This window comes from Marmota flaviventris, chromosome 3, assembly GCF_047511675.1.
Source record: "Marmota flaviventris isolate mMarFla1 chromosome 3, mMarFla1.hap1, whole genome shotgun sequence".
Taxonomy (NCBI): domain Eukaryota; kingdom Metazoa; phylum Chordata; class Mammalia; order Rodentia; family Sciuridae; genus Marmota; species Marmota flaviventris.
Window position 1 is genome coordinate 25,112,575 of NC_092500.1, and position 19,456 is coordinate 25,132,030.

The following is a 19,456-nucleotide window of genomic DNA, read 5'->3' on the forward strand; positions in this document are numbered from 1 at the left end:
ACAATGGAATCACAACACACGAGATTGGCCACTTTGAAAAGCAGTCTCTTCTAAGAGGTAGCTTGCAAATGAAGACTAGGAAGACAAGGTTTCTTTCCAGGAAGCTGACAGGTTTCCTGAGTCTCACAGGCTCACAGGCTAGAAAATTGTAGCACTGGACCTACTTGTGGTAATGGTGCACAATTATCTTGAGGCAAACTGATACAAAGAACATTATGCTAAGTTGGGGGTGGGGTTTTTTACTATAGGGATCTCACTTTTGACAAGGAAAGTAATAACAAAGGAAGGAAAAAGTAATAACAAAAGAAAAAAGTTGAAAGGGTTTTTCTTGACCTGGTATGTTTTCCTTTTAAAGACTATTAGGAACATCTTAAAATTAACTACTGAATATTTACACGAACAATAAGAATTATGTCATAACCCAACTATTTTTGAAACTACTTTTAAGTTCCAAACCCCAGCACACATCAATTGTATGAATTAAATTTTTTTTTATTCAGAACCTGTATCTTTTTTTTAAGACTGGTATAAACAAAAATAAAATACAAACAACTCGTTATTAACATAATAGCTGCAGTTACTAACTGCAAAGATACAGTAAAAAGGAGTCATACTAAATGTTAATGTTCTTGCAAGAGAATTAACCTAGTCACCTTATGGTAGCAAATTCTGGCAAGAAATGATAAATTCATTTCTTATTAAAAGTACTTAAATAATTACCAAGATTATCAGTTGGGCCACAAATAAAGCAGCAGTTTATTTTAAAGAGCCCTTACCTTTCTCTTATTTTCCTAAAAAATCTGTCACTTACAGGTAACTATTAATCTGAGACAGTTGTTCAAACCAGGTTTCTTCCTAGAAATTCACATCTTAACTTTATAGATAGTAAACTTACACTTATCTTCCCTTTCCAGTCCTGAAGCTAAAACACTTTTGTAAAAGGAACAATCTAAAATCATTTCATTGATCTTGGTTCTTACTTTCCTCTACCTCGTTTTCATTTTCTTCTATCATTTGTTCTTCCTCCTCATCACCAAAAGTCTGTTCCTGCATGGTGGTGAAGGAGAGAGACCTAGCAGCCACTTCTGCTGCGAGGCCAGCAGTGAAGGTAAATTCTGGTGACAGCTGGAGCTGTGCCAACCTCTGCTTGATGGAGGGCTGCAAGGAGTCCCTGGGAGTTGGAGAGACAGTGGCCAGGCCACCTCCAACGGCCTGTGGAGATTCGTCCTCACTCTCACACTGGTAGCACATTGCTTCTTCAGGCCCTTGGAGGAAGACTTCATTTGCAGAATTGTCTTTATTTTTATCCTCTCGTTGATTCTCACATAAATACTCAGTCCTACTTATTTCATTGTCATTTGTGGAGGGCTTAATACTATTTTCCTCTTCAGTATCATTTTTACTGACTTTTCCCATATCTGAATTCACTGATGGTTCTGAATTACTTATGGGTTCCACTGGGTCTACAGGAGACAAGGATTTCAACACAGCTTTAAAGGAAAAAAAAAAAAAAAGAGAGAGAGAGAGAGAGAGAAGGAAAGAAAAAAGAAAAATAATAACTAAGAACCCTGCAAATGATTTAAACTTTAATTTAAACTCCTAGTAACTTTTTTCTTAAAAAGAACAATAAATAAATAAAATTTGTTAAAACTTTCTAGTAAAAGCAATAAAAATTTATAAGTCTAGGTAACTTTATAAGAAATAAAATGTCTAAGAAATGGAATGAGATGGAGATTTGATGAAGAGTTTTTTAAGCTATCATCTTATTCAAAAGCAGTGGTTCTCAAAGTGTGGTCCCTGAACCAACAAGGTCAGCCATCACCTAGGAATCTGTTAGAAGCAGAAATTCTTGGGCCCGATCTCCGTCTACTAAATTGGAAACTGTGGGAGTGGGGACCAGTTATTTTTTACAAGGCTCCACTTGATTCTAATGCACACTAAAATTTGAGAACCACTATTATTAAAGAATAAGCAGAGTGGTTTTCACTGAAAATGTGGTTCAATAAAAGGCCTAAAGTGACCCAGATAATAATTGCATCTTCAACATCTATATATATTTACAAGTTAAAACAGCATGGAAAAAAATATATAATTTAACTTACTTGCCAACCACCTAAGAAGACCCTAATGGAAGTAAAGTCACACTTCTACACATTTTGAAGCGCCACAGAAAAATACAAACAAAATGAAATTTGCATTCAAGATCAACTATGGAACAAAGTATAATACATAAACATATATCCATACGGTAGAAGTTGTCCTTGCAAGGAAAATGAAGTTTTATTTAGGCCCCTCTTGATGTTAGTAGGCAGTGGGTTGCTTGCTAGGCAGTCTCTCCTCCCAGCATGAGGGGTTAGTACAATACAATATATTATGAAGCAAGACGGAAGGAAAAAAGTGCTTCTTGAAGATCTGGCGTGTGTTTAAAAAATATTTTTGTAAAACGTGTCCATTTCCAAGAAACATCCCTATGCTGCAGTAACTCCACTAGAGAAGCAGCAACAACAGAAAAAAATGGCCACAGCAGGTTCCAGTGTAGAATTTCCCTCTCTAATTCCATTCGGACTTTACCCCTGTAGGCAGAGATGAAAACAACTCTGGAAGACGTACTGAAATTTTTCATGGGAAAAGCATTTTATGGTATCAGCAGTTTTATTTTTAAAAACTACACAGCATTATTGCCTTTTCAAATGCAAACTGCATTAAAAGCACATACCTGAAAATGAGACCCATTTCTCTCATTTGCCCATAATGTTAATAGGTAATTTTAAAACTATGAGAAGAAAATACTCAATAATAAAAGATACTATCCTATATACAATGCTATTTTCAGTATTTCGCACATTTTTTAGTTTATAAATATGCTAGTTCTTAACAAATGTAACATGTTAGAAGTTGACTGATATTCATGATTGTTGCTAATTGAATGGGGGGATATAATCAGCACAAGGGGAGGATCAGTTGACAAGCTTGTGAGAATATAGGCTTTTTTTTTTGGTAGTACTGAAGATTGAACCCAGGGCTTCATGCATGCCAGGCAAGTGCATTACCACTGGGCTACATTTCCAGCCTTTCAAAATTTATTGAGACAGAATTTTACTAAGTTGCCCAGGCTGGCTTTGAACTTGTGATCCTCTTGCCTAAGGCTTCCTAATAGCTGGGATGATGATATGCATTTTTGTCTCCTGATTTATATGCTATGGGTATAGCAGTAAACAGTGCCTGGCATATAATAGGTACTCAATAACTACTTGTTGAATGAATAATTTGCTAAATGAATACTGTGAGGGATACTAAAGTCCCTATTTAAGGAGACTGTAATTTAGTTCCAGAGACAAAAAACAAAACAAAACAAAACAAAACACCTGAACACATAGTACCTAAAAAATAACACAGTACCTAAAACATAACGCCATTAATCTCTGATTTAGGTAGGCCCGACATATGAACCAGCATATTACAGAAACTCTCCTTCTGCTTCTGGAAAGCCCTTAATCATTTCCCTTTTCTGCTATGCTTTGATGCTCAAGTCTTTCTTTGCCTCTCACTACAATGCCTCTCTAGTGTGAGGTTCCACAGAGCTAGGAGAGGTAGGAGGGCTAGAGCAATCAGAATTTAGAGGAGAGACTGGTAGACAGGGTAGCCTTGTAGAGACAGAATTCTTGGTAAAAGATTTGACATAAATTTTCTTTAAGAATAAAAATAGTTGGTGGAATTATATCTAATTAGCTGAACATAAATTGAGGAAGATTATCTTCACTAAAAACTGTGAGAAATATATTTGGACATGATGGATTCTTAAGATGAACAGGCTGATACTTACTGTAAGAGGGAGCCACTATAGCTTTTAAAATAAAGCAATTATCAATGTGCCATTTGAGAATTATCTGGAAAGAGCTTGTAAGATAGCTTAGGAAAAAAGGTACTGAAAATTGAAGTCAACTAGCTAAGAGACTATTATAATGAACAAGCATAATCTAGTGAGGACTTCAGCTATAAAGGGGGCTGATGGTGAGGAAGAGAAAAGTTAAAAGCATGAAATGTAGACATGGACCAGGGAGAAAAGGAGGGCTCAGAAGAGGAGAAAACCCTAAGGAGCATTCCAGAAGTACAGGCAATCTATATACTACTTCTAGTGAGAAAGGGAGAGGCAGGCAATTGATTTTGAGGGTCCATAAAGATACTTGCAAATGGAAGGGAAGTTCCACTCTAGCTTGTTGGAAATCACAGGAATCAATACATTAACTAGCAATTAGTCAGAATGATCAAACTGCCAACGATCAAGCCTCCCCTCACTCCTTCCCCTGACTCTTCTGAAGCATGACTGAAGGAAAGAAGGGTGAGTAATGTGAAGAAGCTTAAGCTAACCTTTGGTTTTATTCCCATTCAGCCTAGTAAACAAATTAGAGTATGGAGATAGGACACATAGAAAACTTCCTCCCCTCCTGTCTGCTGAAACACTCAGGTCACTTAAGTGACTCTAACTGGCCTAGGCCTTAACATACTTTTCAATAGTAAACACAGAGTTATTAATTTTGTGTTTCAACAAGTTATCTTTAATACAGAAAACAGTTCCAAATTTTAATTCACTAAATTTGAAAACATTTTATTTAAAATACCCCAAATTGTTTAATGTAATGTCCATTTCAAAAAAAAATTTAGTAAAAAATTAAATAACTGATAGAAAAGTCTAATTTTATATTTCTAGTACGTTTACATACCTATTTTTATTGATCAAACTGATTTGCTTCTAGAAGAAAAAGTACTATGTTTATTGGTAGTTACCTAGAATTTAAGCCATAAGAATTAGTTACAGTAAGATTCATGGTGTAAGAAAAAAAGAATCCCCTTCATTGAAATAAGCTTTTACTCTGAAGTCAGTGCTTACCATGATCGCTAAAGAGAAGTTGCTTCCATTTCTGCCTTTCTGCCTCCGAAGCTTTAAATCCAAGCACAGATTTTAATTCTTGCAGTACCCTCTTGGATTCTTCCTGCTCACGCTTCTGTCTCTCTTTGTCTTCTTGAGACAAGTAATAAAAATCATCTTTTCTGAAATCACTGTCCATATCTATATCATCTACATAAGCTTCTAATTCCTGAAAATGAATAAAAGAAAAAGCATTGTACTCCAGACAGTTTTCTAGCAGCATTTATTTATTTGTAGCTACATATCTCTTGAGTTAAAAAATGAGGACTTGGGGGGATATAGTTCATTTGGTAAAGTGCTTGCCTCACATTCATAAGGCCCTGGGTTCAATCCCCAGCACCACACACACAAAGAGGACTTGCTCTTGGCATAGGTCATTAAAGCATAGTTGAACAAAAACAGGGGGAAAAAAGAACAACATTTTAAAAAGATCTATAGATTAATTGAAGTATTCAAAAAGCTTAACACTTGATTCTAAAAAAGGGTTTAATAACACCCATGGTTATTTTTCCACGCCTGATAACCATACTACAGATATGGTTAAAATTATGTTTTTCTTGCTATGCAGAAACCAATCAAAACTAGGACTGACAATGTGACAGTTAATGTTGTTCTTATGAGAAATATCTATGGTTCTTTCTGACTTCCCAGGAAGTCTGAATACTCTTGCTAGAATTAGGGATCACCCCATTTTATTGTTCTCCACATCTCTAAGACCAGAGGGTAGAATATTTACTCACCCAGCTTTCCTTGCAGTTAAGATTTAGGCAAATGACATGGGATCCTCTAAAGAGATATACCTGAATTAGAAGTTTGTGACAAAAGAAGCAGGCACCTGAAGGCCATTCTGGCAAGGATGCCAACAGATCATGTTCTGGGAGGGAGTGGTTCTGAGGGTAGGATTTACTATTTGGCATTGAAAGGCAATGTCAGTGCCCCTGGGCTAAGCAATGAGGTCTTCAATGGAACAGTTCTTTTTGAGTGAGTTTGGCTGTTAACCCCAGCCTGGCTCAAGCCTGTTTATCTAGTCTTCTGAAATGTTCTGTAAGCTAGATAATGGTTTTAAATAAATTATCTGTCTGTTAAACTAGCTAATTTGGTTTCCATTTATAATTAAGAATATGAAAGATAATATGACTGAAGGAAGTTTTGCTTAGACTGAACAAGAGAAATCTTTGCACTAACTAATGCAACCATTAAAAATGTGTGGTATAACATCCATGAAGTCAAGTGCACAAATCTCAAGGTACAGATTTTTACACATATATGCATATTAGCAACCACCACACAAATCAAGATAAAAATGTTTCTAGCATTCCAGAAGGCAACTTTGGTCAAACACTAATCTTTATTGTGTTTAAGCACTTTAAAAGCCTCTATGAAGTAGACATTTGGACAAGAAATCTGGTGGTTTCAAGGAATTCAAATCCAGGGGATTAAGAACTAATGCCTTTGTATAAATTCAATAATTTACATTGTGATCTTGAAATTCATTAGAAACAGAAATGCAATCAGCTATTTGACAATTATGTCACTTAAAAGAAAGGATGGTGGGATGGAGTTGTAGCTTAGTGGTGGAGCACTTGCCTCACATGTGAGAGGCCCAGGGTTCAATCCACAGTACCACATAAAAATAAATAAATAGATAATAAAGATATTGTGTCCATCTAAAACTAAAATATATTTTAAAAAAAGAAAGGAAGGAAGGAAGGAAGGAAGAAAGAAAGAAAGAAAGAAAGGCAGGCAAACTTTGTATGTGAAACTCTTTGGAAGTAATAAAGGGTAATTTTCCTTCTTACCTGCTCCTCGGGGATTGGATCTTTGTCTGCAATGTGTAGAGTAGGCTGCATCAAAGGTACTACAGTACAATGTGGGTTTTCACAGGCTACTTCAGGCTTTCCTTTAAAAGGTGGAGGGCAGAATAAAGATGAGAATCAGGCCATACACAAATGAATGGACATATAGCAAAAATATCCCTGATACTAAAACTCTTTTGTCAATTTCAAAGTTCATCTTGTTCTAAATTTTATCACAAAAAAATCAAAGATACTAAAGTTAACAACACCAGCAGATTTACAATTGAGTTAAACTTTTGGAGAAGAGGACTGGTTTTCTCTCTTCTTTGCCTCACAACAGTATCTGATACACACTATAAATACTATTGAACCAAAAAAATCTGTTCAGAGAATAGGAACAGTCTTAAAGACAGATCACCACTTTTCCCCCTAATGCTAAGGATGGAACCTAGGGCCTCACACATGACAGGCAAGAAGCGCTCTACCACTGAGCCTCATTCCAGCTTCCAAGATACTACTATCAATAACAATAAAGAGGAACATTCAACAATGTGCTGATAATCCAGCTCTCTAACAAAGCAAAAATCCAATTCATAGCACTTGCTAATTTCTAATCTCCATGGTATAAATTCACTCACCATGGCCAATTTTAATCTATAAATGGTGTTCAACCAGCTCAAAGAATATTTAATACTCCATGGAGAACCTGCTCCAGCATGTAATCCGTTTAATAAAAATCTACCAAGTACCAATCATAAGCTCAATAGTGAATTTACAGTCCTGGGAGAATATGAGGTATATGTATGCTCTATTGAATTTATCTGAAGAAATTTTTACTTTAGCATATCAGTAAAACATTTGGGGGAAAGGAGTGGGTATCTTTCAAGTTTCAACTTCATCTTTTTCTCCTCTTCGGTCTTATACAAACCTAATCATGTGTTTGCATTTCCTTATATTATACTTATTTTTTTCCTTTAAAAAAATACATTTAGTGAACACAATATCTTTATTTTATTTTTAAGTGATGCTGAGGCTTGAATCCAGAGCCTCACACATGGTAGGTAAGTGGGCTACCTCTGTGCCACAACCCCAGCCCATATACTTATTCTTTTTCTGTGAAAAGTTTGAGGTGGAAAAATAAAATTAACCACCATCAAGCGGCCCAACTAAAACAAGAGGACTTTGAATGGATTTCTCTGATATTTAAAACCATTATCTAAAATTATACCTTAAAATTTTTCTTTGAACTCTAGATTTTTAATCACATGTTCATAGTAAAAACTTCACATAGTACAGAAGGGTATAAAATAAAAAAAGTTCCCTGATCACTTTATCCCTCAATTCTACTTCCTGAGAGCAAGAATGATTGTAAAAGACCTTATATTAAAATGCTACTTTGTCCATTTGTTTAAATACAGTCTGTGGTGCTTTCATACTACTAAAGGAGCTGAATAGCTGCAACAGACACCAGATGGCCTACAAAACAAAATATTTGCTGCCTGGTCTTTCACAGAAAAAAAAACTGCAGACCCCTGTGCTGGAGCAGTTTCTCAAATTTTAATGTGCAAACACATGATCAGATCTTGTTAAAATGCATATTGATTTAAAAAAATCAGGGATTACACTATAACAATCTGAAGGCCCTAGAGGTTATGAATTTAAGAATTTTAGATAATGTGATATTTTTAATAATGGGAAACTATTGTTTTCTGGAGGTTCTTTTCTATTGTAATTCTCTTTTAATGCTAGGGACTGAACCCAGGTCCTTGTACATAGTAAGGAAGTACTCTACCACTGAGCCACACCCCAATACTCTATGGCAATTCTTAAGTAATGCCAATGTAAAAATATGAAACCACATTGAGTATTAGAAGAAATCAGGAGGGAATCTGTAAAATAAATCCAAAATAAAGAATCTTTTAAAATATGATATAAAAACCCATAAGAAACAAAAAAAGTAAGAATATCTTTATGGGCTGGGGATGTGGCTCAAGCGGTAGCGCACTCGCCTGGCATGCATGCGGCCCGGGTTTGATCCTCAGCACCATATACAAATAAAGATGTTGTGTCCGCCGAAAACTAAAAAATAAATATTAAAAAATTCTCTCTTAAAAAAAAAAAAAAGAGGGGCTGGGGATGTGGCTCAAGCGGTAGCGTGCCCGCCTGGCATGCGTGCGGCCCGGGTTCGATCCTCAGCACCACATACAAACAAAGATGTTGTGTCCGCCGAGAACTAAAAAATAAATATTAAAAAAATTCTCTCTCTCTCTCTTAAAAAAAAAAAAAAGAATATATAAGGAAAAACCTATCATAAACAAAGACCAAAAGTTACATGATAAACCAGGAAAACTGTTGCATTTTATTTCACAGAGGATCATTTCACTAACACATAAAAGAGCTTCCACAAATCAATAAGAAAGTGGGCAATCAAAATAATGGACAAAGTGTATGGATAGACAGCTGTCAAGATGGGAATTACAAATGGCTCCTAAACACAGGAAAAGGCTGAAAACACCATAAGCATTCATTAAGAGATTTAATGAATAGTACAATATGCTGTCAATTTGAAAGAATAAGATATATTTAATAATTTTAATATATAATAATTTAATATACAATAATATATTAATGATAATAATTTAATACATAATATTATATAATATATAATGATGTAATAATATTTAACAAGATATTTATAATGAATTTTAAAATAGTAATATTTGTTTATAATAACATATGTATAAAATCTTTAGAAGGATACAGGAGAAACTGGAAGAAGCAGTTACCTATAGGGAAGGCAATCCAGTGATTGGGGCAACTTCATAGAAACTTCATTATCACCTTTCTACTCTTTTGTGCTTTTAAAATTTTAAGGACATAAGCACCCTATTTTTTTCATGAAATAAATATTCAAAGAAAATTTTAAGAATGCTATGGTCAACTAAAGTATCAACTGGTGGGAATCAGTGCGATACAGGTACCAATGAGGAACTAACTTGTAGCTGGCAAGAGGTAGCCTGTATGAATTGTCTGGACGCTGGGGATAAAGAGCCAGCAAGGGATGGCAAGATGCTGGGACCTGAGTTGGAAAGACTCTTGGCTGGCATGGGCTGGTATAGTCAAAGCAAGATAGTCCAGAATGGGAAGAACTCTGAGAAGGTTGAGTTAGTGGCCATGTAGTTTATGAAACAGCCCACAGCGTCAAGTGATTAGTTTTATACAAAGGGATTGAGTTAAGTAAATATTTTGAAGAAGATGGTAGCCAAGTTTTTCACAATCAGGGAAGGCAGGTACAAATATGGGAAGGCAGAGGACAGAATAAATCATGTACTGTTGAAATTGAATTAGAGGTATTAGAATGACTCATGGTTTATAACATGGACAAATAGATATAGAAATAGAAATAGATGTGTCTATGTGTCCATATATACATATACAAATTTTGTAGCTCTATCCATACACTGAAAGGGTATAAAAGCAGTAACATTCCAGGGGCAAGATGTATACCTAGCCCCCAGATTTTGGTTTCTAAATGCCATTCTCTGTTAAAAAGGACTAGGGTTTCTTAGAGACATGGCTGATGTCAAGGGTAGTGCAAGGAAAGTACAAGAAAGTAATGGAAGTGCTCAAAGAATGACACTGATACAAATCAGCTCAAATAGGCTGCCGCTGGCCAAATCTTGGGCAAATTGAGCAACAAAGTCATAATAGTACTGAGTTATGAGTCACTGGATAAAATTAGAATCCATAAGTGTTTACTGATATAAATAAGTAAATGTGTGGGGAAAGGGGATATTTTATCTTACAGTAGCGTGCCAACTAATAAATGTAAAAGGAAAAATAGAACTAGAAAATTACCAATTGGCAACCATCACAGAAACACTGAATGCAAGCAATGACTAAAGCAAATGGATCCAAATAATATAAGCTAAATTATTTTATTCTCTTTAAAAAATTCACTTTTTGGCATATAATTCTATGAGTTTAGTAAATTACATAGTCATAGAACTACCACAACCAAAATACAGAATTGTTCTATCACCCAAATAAAAACCTATGCGGGCTCTTTATAACTTATTCCTCCCTCCATCTCTAATTCCCAGCAACCACTGATCTGGCTTCTGATCCTCTGCAATTTTAATAATACCATATAAATGAAATAATATAGCATAAAGTGATTTCAGTCTGGCTTCTTTCACTTGGCATAATGCTTAGAGATTCATTCACACTATTACATGCTTCACTCCTTTAATCCCTGAGTAGCTTTCTATTGGATGGATGAATGTAACAATTTATTCAGCAGCTGAAGGATAAATGCCCTACAGTTTTTACTAATTACGAACAAAGCCACTGTAAATATGTATGTAGTTTTGTGAAAACTAAGTTTTTGTTTTATTTATTTATTTAGCAGTGCTAGGGCTGGAACCCAGGACCTTGTATGCACTAGGCAAGCACTCTACCGCTGAGTTACACTCCCAGCCTACGAACAAAAAGCTTATTATTTTTTGTTCTTTCGAAATGGGGTCTTATTGTATTACCCAACCTGCTCTTCAACTTCTTATCTCAAGTGATCCTCCTGCCTCAGCCTCCTGAGTGGCAGAGATTACAAATACACACCACTGCACCTGGCTGAACATGAAGGTTTGATAGCCTTAGCTAAATACATAGGAATAATATTTCTGAGTCATATGGGGTATATGTATTAATAGTGAGTAAAATTTTGATGAGAAAGGCTATATTTATACAACCTCTAAGTATTTCTTTCTTCTTCTTTTTTTTTTAAAGAAATTAACCTTTATTTTTTGCTGTTGTTTTAATATGTGCCAAGGATCAAACCCAGTGCCTCACCGATGCTAAGCAAGAGCTCCACCACTGAGCTACAACCCCAGCCCCTCTAAGTATTTCTTCACAAAATATTTATCATGAAAGATTTTAAGAATAGGCTAAAGAGTAACAGAGAACACAACAACTAAATGTGCACATGATCTAGATTTAGACATATTAAAAAATACTACTGGGATAACTGGTGAGATTTGAATAGATTCTGAGGATTAGATGGCAATATAACATCAGTGTTAATTCCCTGGTCTTGATGGCATACTGAAGTTACGTATGAGAATGTCCATGTTTTTCAAAATTACAAAATCATTATCCAAAGTACATGCATGAAGACACGAATTGGTGTGGATCTACTTTGTATATAACCAGTGATAGGAAACATTTGTGCTCTATATGTGTAATATGAATTGTAATGCATTCTGTTGTCATATATAAATAAAAAAATTAATTAAAAAATCTATTCTTTTTTTATTATTTTGTTTATTTATTTTTATGTGGTACTGAGGATCGAACCAAGGTCTCAAATGTGCGAGGCGAGTGCTCTACCGCTGAGCCACAACCCTAGCTCCCACCCCCTCCTTTTTTTTTTACAGAAGTATTTAGGGTGATGGGACTTCATGTCTGCAACTTACTCTTCTATTGTTCAGAGTAACACCACTGTCAAAAGAATTATCCAAACATACAGACTCATACAAAGAAAAAACAAATGTGGTAGAATGGCAACAACCAGGGAATCTGGATGAAAGGTATTTTGAACTACTCTTACAATTTTTCTCAAAATTTGAAGTGACTTTTAAATAAAACACAAAAAAATGTGACTGACTAAAGCACTTGTTTCTTAAAACATTCATTTTATTTAAATTTGTATAGCCATGGCCACTAGGAGGGTTAAATGGGATAATACTTTTATTTTTTGGTGCTGGGAATTGAACCCAGGGCCACCTGCATGCTAAGCACATGCTCTACCATTGAGCTACCCTACCCTCTTAGTCAAGGATGCTCTTTTAATACCACAAATATTTCTGAATATTTCTCCTTATAGAATATGTACTCAAAAGTTCTAGAATAGAAAAATTAATGTATTTGATCACTTGCAGATATTAAAATTCTTTAGTAGATTTGTCCTTTGGAGAAAAAAATTATGAACTACAATTATTATTACATTTAGATATAAAGTAATATATAAAAAAGGGCTGGGGCTGGGGCTGAGTGGCAAAGCACTTGCCTCACACATATGAGGCATTGGGTTTGATCCTCAGTACATAAAAATAAATAAACCAAATAAAGGTATTGTGTCCATGTATAAATAAAAAATATTTTAAAAAATAAAAATAAATAAACAATAAAATAAAAGGCATTCTATCTGTCTACAAAAAAAAAGCAGTTTGGTGGAAAAACCTCAAGACTGCTTCTCTTACCTCCCAGTACGGGGGATTAAACCCAGGGCCTCACACATGCTAGGCAAGTGCTCTAACACTGAGTTGCATTCACAGGCTTTTTTATTTTGAGACACTTCTCTGCTAAGTTTCATAAGCTTGCCTTGAACTTGCAATTCTCCTGCCTCAGATGACCCTGCCCCGTGAACCCCGTAGCTGGGAATACAGGCATGAGCCATAGCACTCAACTTCAAGACTGCCTTTTTATGCCAGGCATGGTGGAGCACATCTGTGATCACAGTGACTTGAGAGGCTAGGGCAAATTAGAGAAGTATCAAAAGTTGGAGGCCAGTCTTATCAACTCAGCAAGGCCCTAAGCAACTTAGGAAGACACTGTCTTAAAGTGAAAAATAAAAAGGGACAGGGATGTGGCTCATTGGTAAAGTGCCCCTGGATTCAGTCTCTAATATCAAAAAAAAAAAAAAAAAAAAAAGATTGTGTTTTTACCTAGCATCACAAAGTGATCTGATATATTACCATTAAATAATGGTGTTTAATACATGTGGACCCATAAAAATGAATAAGCAGCACTATTATATATAATTTATATATTATTTCTGAATAACTGATGTAAGTATCTTAAGATAACTTAAGTATGAGGACCCTAACTATCAAACTCATTATTTTATCCTAAAGGTAACTTTTATTACCCTAACTGTAAGTGTCTCTAGAAGTTCTGATAATAGAAAATACTAACAAAATTTATCTCTTCATTTCATATTTTATAAAAGGAGACACGATTCACTGAATGTTCTAAATTCAGAATAAGAAGCTGGGCATGGAGACACACACCTGCAATCTTAGCAGCTCAGGAAGTTGAGGCAGGAGGATCATAAGTACAAAGCCAGCCTCAGCAACCTAGGTAGTCACTAAGCAACTTAGCATGACTCTATCTCTAAATAAAATATAAAAAGGGCTGGAGATGTGGCTCAGTGGTTAAGTGCCCCTGGGTTCAATTCCCAGTACCACATACACATACACAAAAAAGAGCTAAGCCTTTGAATTCAGTGTCAAGTTGTACATATAAATTCAATATATATATTTTTTTTTAGTAAACTAAGAAATTTTGCGGTCAGTTTCATCATGCAGACAAGAAATCCATCTAATAAAATTCCACCAGAGAGAAATGTGCATGTTCAATAAACACAGACCAGGAAAATCTCTCACAGGTACCTTTTTTATCTGTATTTCTCCGTAGCAGTTTGTCCACCTGAGAAATGGCTTCTTCCCAGCAATTGTTGCTTGCTTGAACATGGGGCTCAATCAACTTTAACTTCTGTTCTAGGATTTGATAAGCTTCTGACACTAGTTCTTGTGTTTCTTTAGTACAAACAAGCTTTTCAAGTTCATCTTCAAGAATTATAACCCTGGGCAATAGAGAAAAATAGGAACAGACTTCTAAAATATGAAATGAAAAATTTATAACTAATAAGGTTTACTTAAAAAATCAAGCTTATTGGGCTGGGGATGTGGCTCAAGTAGTAGCGCGCTCGCCTGGCATGCACGGGGCGCTGGGTTCGATCCTCAGCACCACATAAAAAAAATAAAATAAAGATGTTGTGTCCACCGAAAACTAAAAAATAAATATTAAAAAAATTCTCTCTCTCTCTTAAAAAAAAATCAAGCTTATAAGATTAAAAAAAGGATTGAAGATGAATGGTGGTGATGGTTACATAGCAATGCGTATGTATTTGATGCCACTGAACTGTACATTTAAAATGGGTAAATGAGGCTGGAGTTAGAACTCAGTGATAGAGCACCTGGCCAACCCGCATGAGGCTCTGGATTTGATTCCCCAGCACACCCTCCCGCAAAAAAGGCTTTTTTTTTTTTTTTAAATCATGTATTGATTAAAAAATATTTCTTGGGACTGAGGTTGTGGCTCAGTGGCAGAGCACTTGCCTAGCAGTGTGAGGCACCAGGTTTAATCCTCAGCATCACATATAAATAAATAAAAAATAAAGGTACATCAACAACTAAAAAGTGTTTAAAAAAATTTCTTACATGCATACTAGTCATTTTATGAGCTATAAAGATAAATTAAACCCATCTCCTACTTATTAAAAATTAATAACTGAAACAGGAAAATTATCATATATATAAAAGTACAATATATATATATAAAGTTAAAACACTTTATTTTCACTTTACACATAAGGAATTAGGTTCAGAGAGTTAAATAAACTTGCCCAGAGTCACAAAGCTGGTACCGCTAGTTTGAATCTAGGCCCCAAAAGATAACACAACAGAGACACAGATAGTCATATGCAAATTCAGATGAGAGGAAAATTATGACCAGCTATGGGCACAAATGGGGAACAGCTAAGGAAGAGATACTTTGAGGAAACATTGAAGGATGTATAATTTTGTGCTTTTACAAAAAGTAAATGGAACATGGGAAAGGGCATTTACACACTTTTGGCAGGACTGAAGGAAAGGAATGAGAAATAAAGATAGAAACTTGGACTGTGGCCAGATTATGGCCACCTTTTCCATAGAATGTTTTGTATAGACTTTAAGCTGCTGTACTTGGAAACCAGTGAAGATTTTCAGTTAAGTGAGAAAGCAAATACATGCCTCAGCAAACTTAACCTGGCAGTGCACACTGTGGAGGTCAATGCCCTGGTGCAGGAAAGAGGCAATATGGTCTGACAGGGAGGCATGGAGAATGGGAAGATCCGAGGGGACAAGGGAGAGAGAGGAGTGAAACACAAAAAGAGGGTTTCAAAATATGAAACATAAAACAATTTTTTAAGATAATACTTTTAAAAGTGGTGTATAGCAGCACTACAGAACAAATCATATAATAATTTGTGAATGATACACTTTCTAGTTCAAATAGTTAGAAAGGTTAGATATAGTAGCATATACAGAAATTATATTTTAAAACAGGACACATACCTCCTGTATACCCTACAATTCCTACCCAGGGTACCAAGCCTCTTTTCTGTATTCATGTCACCCATGGTAGCATTCTTCCTTTCCTAAGCCATCTTCCTTCCCTTTAATGCATTTCAATATACCCAGTGTATTTCTGATTCTATTCCCCAAAATTAATTCTTCGGACACTCTGGCTTTGCTAATATAACCTTTTCATGGAAATCTTATTTTTCTCTGTTATTGATCCAATCTCTACCCACTCAAGTGGAGAGAGCCTTATCTCCCATGTTCCCTGCTAAGAATTGGGTTAGCAGTTACCTGCTTTCTTAGAATAGAAGATATAGACCACTAGAACACCCTACCTCATGGCTTTTTCATTTTCCTTAGGAGCTTTATATCTGACTATCCCAGCTCTCCAACTGATGGGTAAAACTTATCTTCTCAAAATGTCTTTCTGACCTTAAATTTCTATCCTCTATATACATCTTATTTTTCCTCATTCCACTTAAACTAGGGTTTTCATTTTATTGATATGTCAAGTCCTCTTGACCCATTTTCTTATCTTATAAAATTAACTGCTGTCCTTCTACTATTTCTTGCTTGGTAATCTGGGTCAAAGACATCAACTATAATCTATGAGTTCAATAAATTCCTATGACCTTCCTGAACACCAACACAACAAGAACTCAATCATCCATTTGATCCAGTCCTACAGTATGGACATTTAACTGTTAGAGAAAAGTTGCGCTGGGAATGATTATATTCAGATTACATTCTGGTTTCTGTAGTATGGCGGTTATCACTTTCGCCTCATAGATATTATATGCTTTGACTCAGATTTTAAATGTGAAAATTTCCATGCAGAAATAGATGAAATACAAAGGAAGCCTGGGACTTGTGAAAAAGCAGAATACCCTCACTTATTGGGATACTAAGATATCAGCTATGGCCCCCTTCTCCCTCCTGGGAGAAGTCTACATTACCCCTTTTTAAATAAACCCTGCTTTATATGCGAAAGAAAGAAAGAAATAGAGAAAATAGGGTTTTATTTATTTATTTATTTTGCAGGACTGAGGGTTGAACCCAGCCTCAACCACTCTAGGCAAGTGCTCTACCACTGATCAATATCCTCAGACCTTTATTTATTTTATTTTGAGGCAGGGTCTCACTAAGTTTTCAGGTAGGCCTTGAACTTGGGATCTGCCTGCCCTGAGATTCCAGAGTTGCTGGAATTACAGAAATGTGTCATGACACCTGGCTGAAAATAGTATTTTTTTAAAATATATTATTTATTTTTTTAGTTGTAGTTGGATACCATATCTGTATTTTACTTACTTATTTATTTTATACCTTTATTTCATTTATTTATTTTTATGTGGTGCTGAGGATCAAATCCAGGGTCTTGCACGTGCGAGGCCAGCGCTCTACTGCTGAGCCACAATCCCAGCCCTGAAAATAGTATTTTTAATTGATAAAGGTATACCAAAGTAGGACAAAAAAAGTTTAAAATTATGGTAGAACACCCAATATTATGCAAAACAGAAGATCAACAAAACTGTGGGCCCTACCTCTTCCTGTTCAACTGAAGTCAAAAAGTTAGTTCTGTGCCACAGAAAACTTTACAAATCTGCTATAATTTCTTTAGAAAAATAGCAACATATAACTCTCCAACTGTGTAATAATGGCTCTTGTACTATTGCAATACTGGCAGGTATTCTCTCAGACTGCAGATTCCGGTTTTAAAACCCTACCTTAAGGGAGTTAAAAGCAGCTCATTTTTTCATAATCTTCTCCATTTCAGCTTTCAAAGACAATGAACACTGGCTTTGTCCTATCTTTCTATGTTTTCTGTTAAAATCAGGAAAAGTAAAAACTATAAGTGACTCTCCAAAGTTAGTAATTACAAATCTTTGTTTCTCTGCTACATTTATAGCTATAAACCATCCTTCATGCTGCATGTCTCAATTTTGTTTCTTCTTTTTAACCAGGACACAAGCCAACAACTACAATGGCACAAGAATGAAGCTTGCTAATCACAGGGACATTTCCTTAAATGGCCTCTAAACTTACTCATTCAGTAATGCTTTCAGATGGAGTTGCAAGCTGCGCACTGCTGTGTGAACATTATTTAGTTCTTTTGACTTCTGCTGAGTTTTACGCTGGGGTACTGACTGGTGCTGGGTTTCAAAGTACCGGTAGAACTCATAGCTGCGTTTAAGCTCTTCTAAACAGGCAGAATGAGCATGAGGTAGACCTTGAATCACATCAGACAGAATACGATGAGGCAAGAGTGCTGGAGAAAGTAAGGGCCCTGGAGGTGAATTGGCTGAAGAAAGCAACAGGGCTAACCGTCTGAAGAACTCTGAACTCTGTGCCACCCAGAGTTGAAACAACACCTAAAGGAAAAAAAAAAAAGAAAAAAAAGAACTGACCAATAAAAAACACTGGTAAACATTTAAAACAAACTACAAATCTTCTTATCTGCTTATCTTAACTTTTGGTTTAAAATTTTTACTTTATCCGAAATAATGAATATAGTAAGTTGAAACCAACTCTTTTTTTTATGTGCAATTATCTTTATTTCAATTCCTAAGTATATTAGTTTGACCTCAGACATGTTAGGCATGTCACAAACAGTAGATAACTGAAACCAACATGAATTTTGCTCAAGACATCTAGTTATGTTCTTCTGCAATCCACTTATTAAATAAAAAACATGACTGGTTTTGTTTGGAACTTGGAAAAAGCCAAGTAATATTTTACAGTCATTATGACAAAGTTTAACTTCACAGGCCCTGTAAAAAGATTTTCTTTTTGGGAGCTGGAGATTGAATCCAGGGCCTTAAAGTCCTTATTTTCTCATATCTTCCCATATCCATAACTTTCCTGAATTCTTTAATATCCACAAGTACCTGATGAACTGGGTAGCCTATTACATCAGCAGTCAATGTTTAAATATGGGGTGACAGAAAAACTTGTATTCCTAATTAATTCTTAGATGATTTTCAAACTCTTAATATTGGAAAAGCACAATTTTCTATTTAAATGACTATTATAAAAAGGAGACAAACGAGCCAATTCATGCAATGATATTCAGACCCTGTTCTAAAAAATAAATCATATTACCAATTCTTACTGCTGAGTAAAGAAACTGAGTATCAGGTCATCAGCTAAAGTTGAATGTTACTCCTCCAAGCAAGAGGTATTTAGAATCATGAATGAATTCAAAGTCAACAAGCATAGAGTGAAAGCTTTACTCTGAAAGCTGATCTAACTCTTATGATTAGCCAAGAATATTATATATTATTATATATATACCAAATTATGTAGTCATCACACATGGTAACTTATGATCTCAGTATAGTAAGTAACACATATGTGATTTAGTACAGTTCCACCATAGATGAGAGGTGCTGATGAAACACAATATATTTATTAAAAGTGAGTCTTTCTTCATGAATTATTTAACAATTTTTTACACAGAGAAAATACTAGAATTATTACATGTCTTCTTATTTAACTGTTAAAACTATTTGTAGCTTGGTGCAGTGGTGCACACCTGTAATCCCAGCAGCTCG

General features: G+C 35.3%; 1 protein-coding gene across 10 annotated transcripts in view; it reads right to left on the minus strand.

Moving 5' to 3' along the window:
* Positions 1–471: 471 nt before the first annotated feature.
* The window catches only part of Vezt (vezatin, adherens junctions transmembrane protein), a 67,750-nt gene continuing 48,765 nt past the window's right edge, over positions 472–19,456 (minus strand). For 6 of the 10 annotated variants that reach the window (XM_027952245.2, XM_071609626.1, XM_071609625.1 and 3 more), the window contains 5 exons: positions 17,949–18,274; positions 14,172–14,365; positions 6,727–6,827; positions 4,889–5,096; positions 472–1,490 (listed from right to left, as the gene is read on the minus strand). In XM_027952245.2, coding sequence (XP_027808046.2) covers positions 961–1,490; positions 4,889–5,096; positions 6,727–6,827; positions 14,172–14,365; positions 17,949–18,274 — 1,359 coding nt within the window. In that variant the 3' untranslated portion in view covers positions 472–960. The other 4 variants (XM_071609629.1, XM_071609627.1, XR_011707048.1 and 1 more) reach the window with 3 other exon arrangements.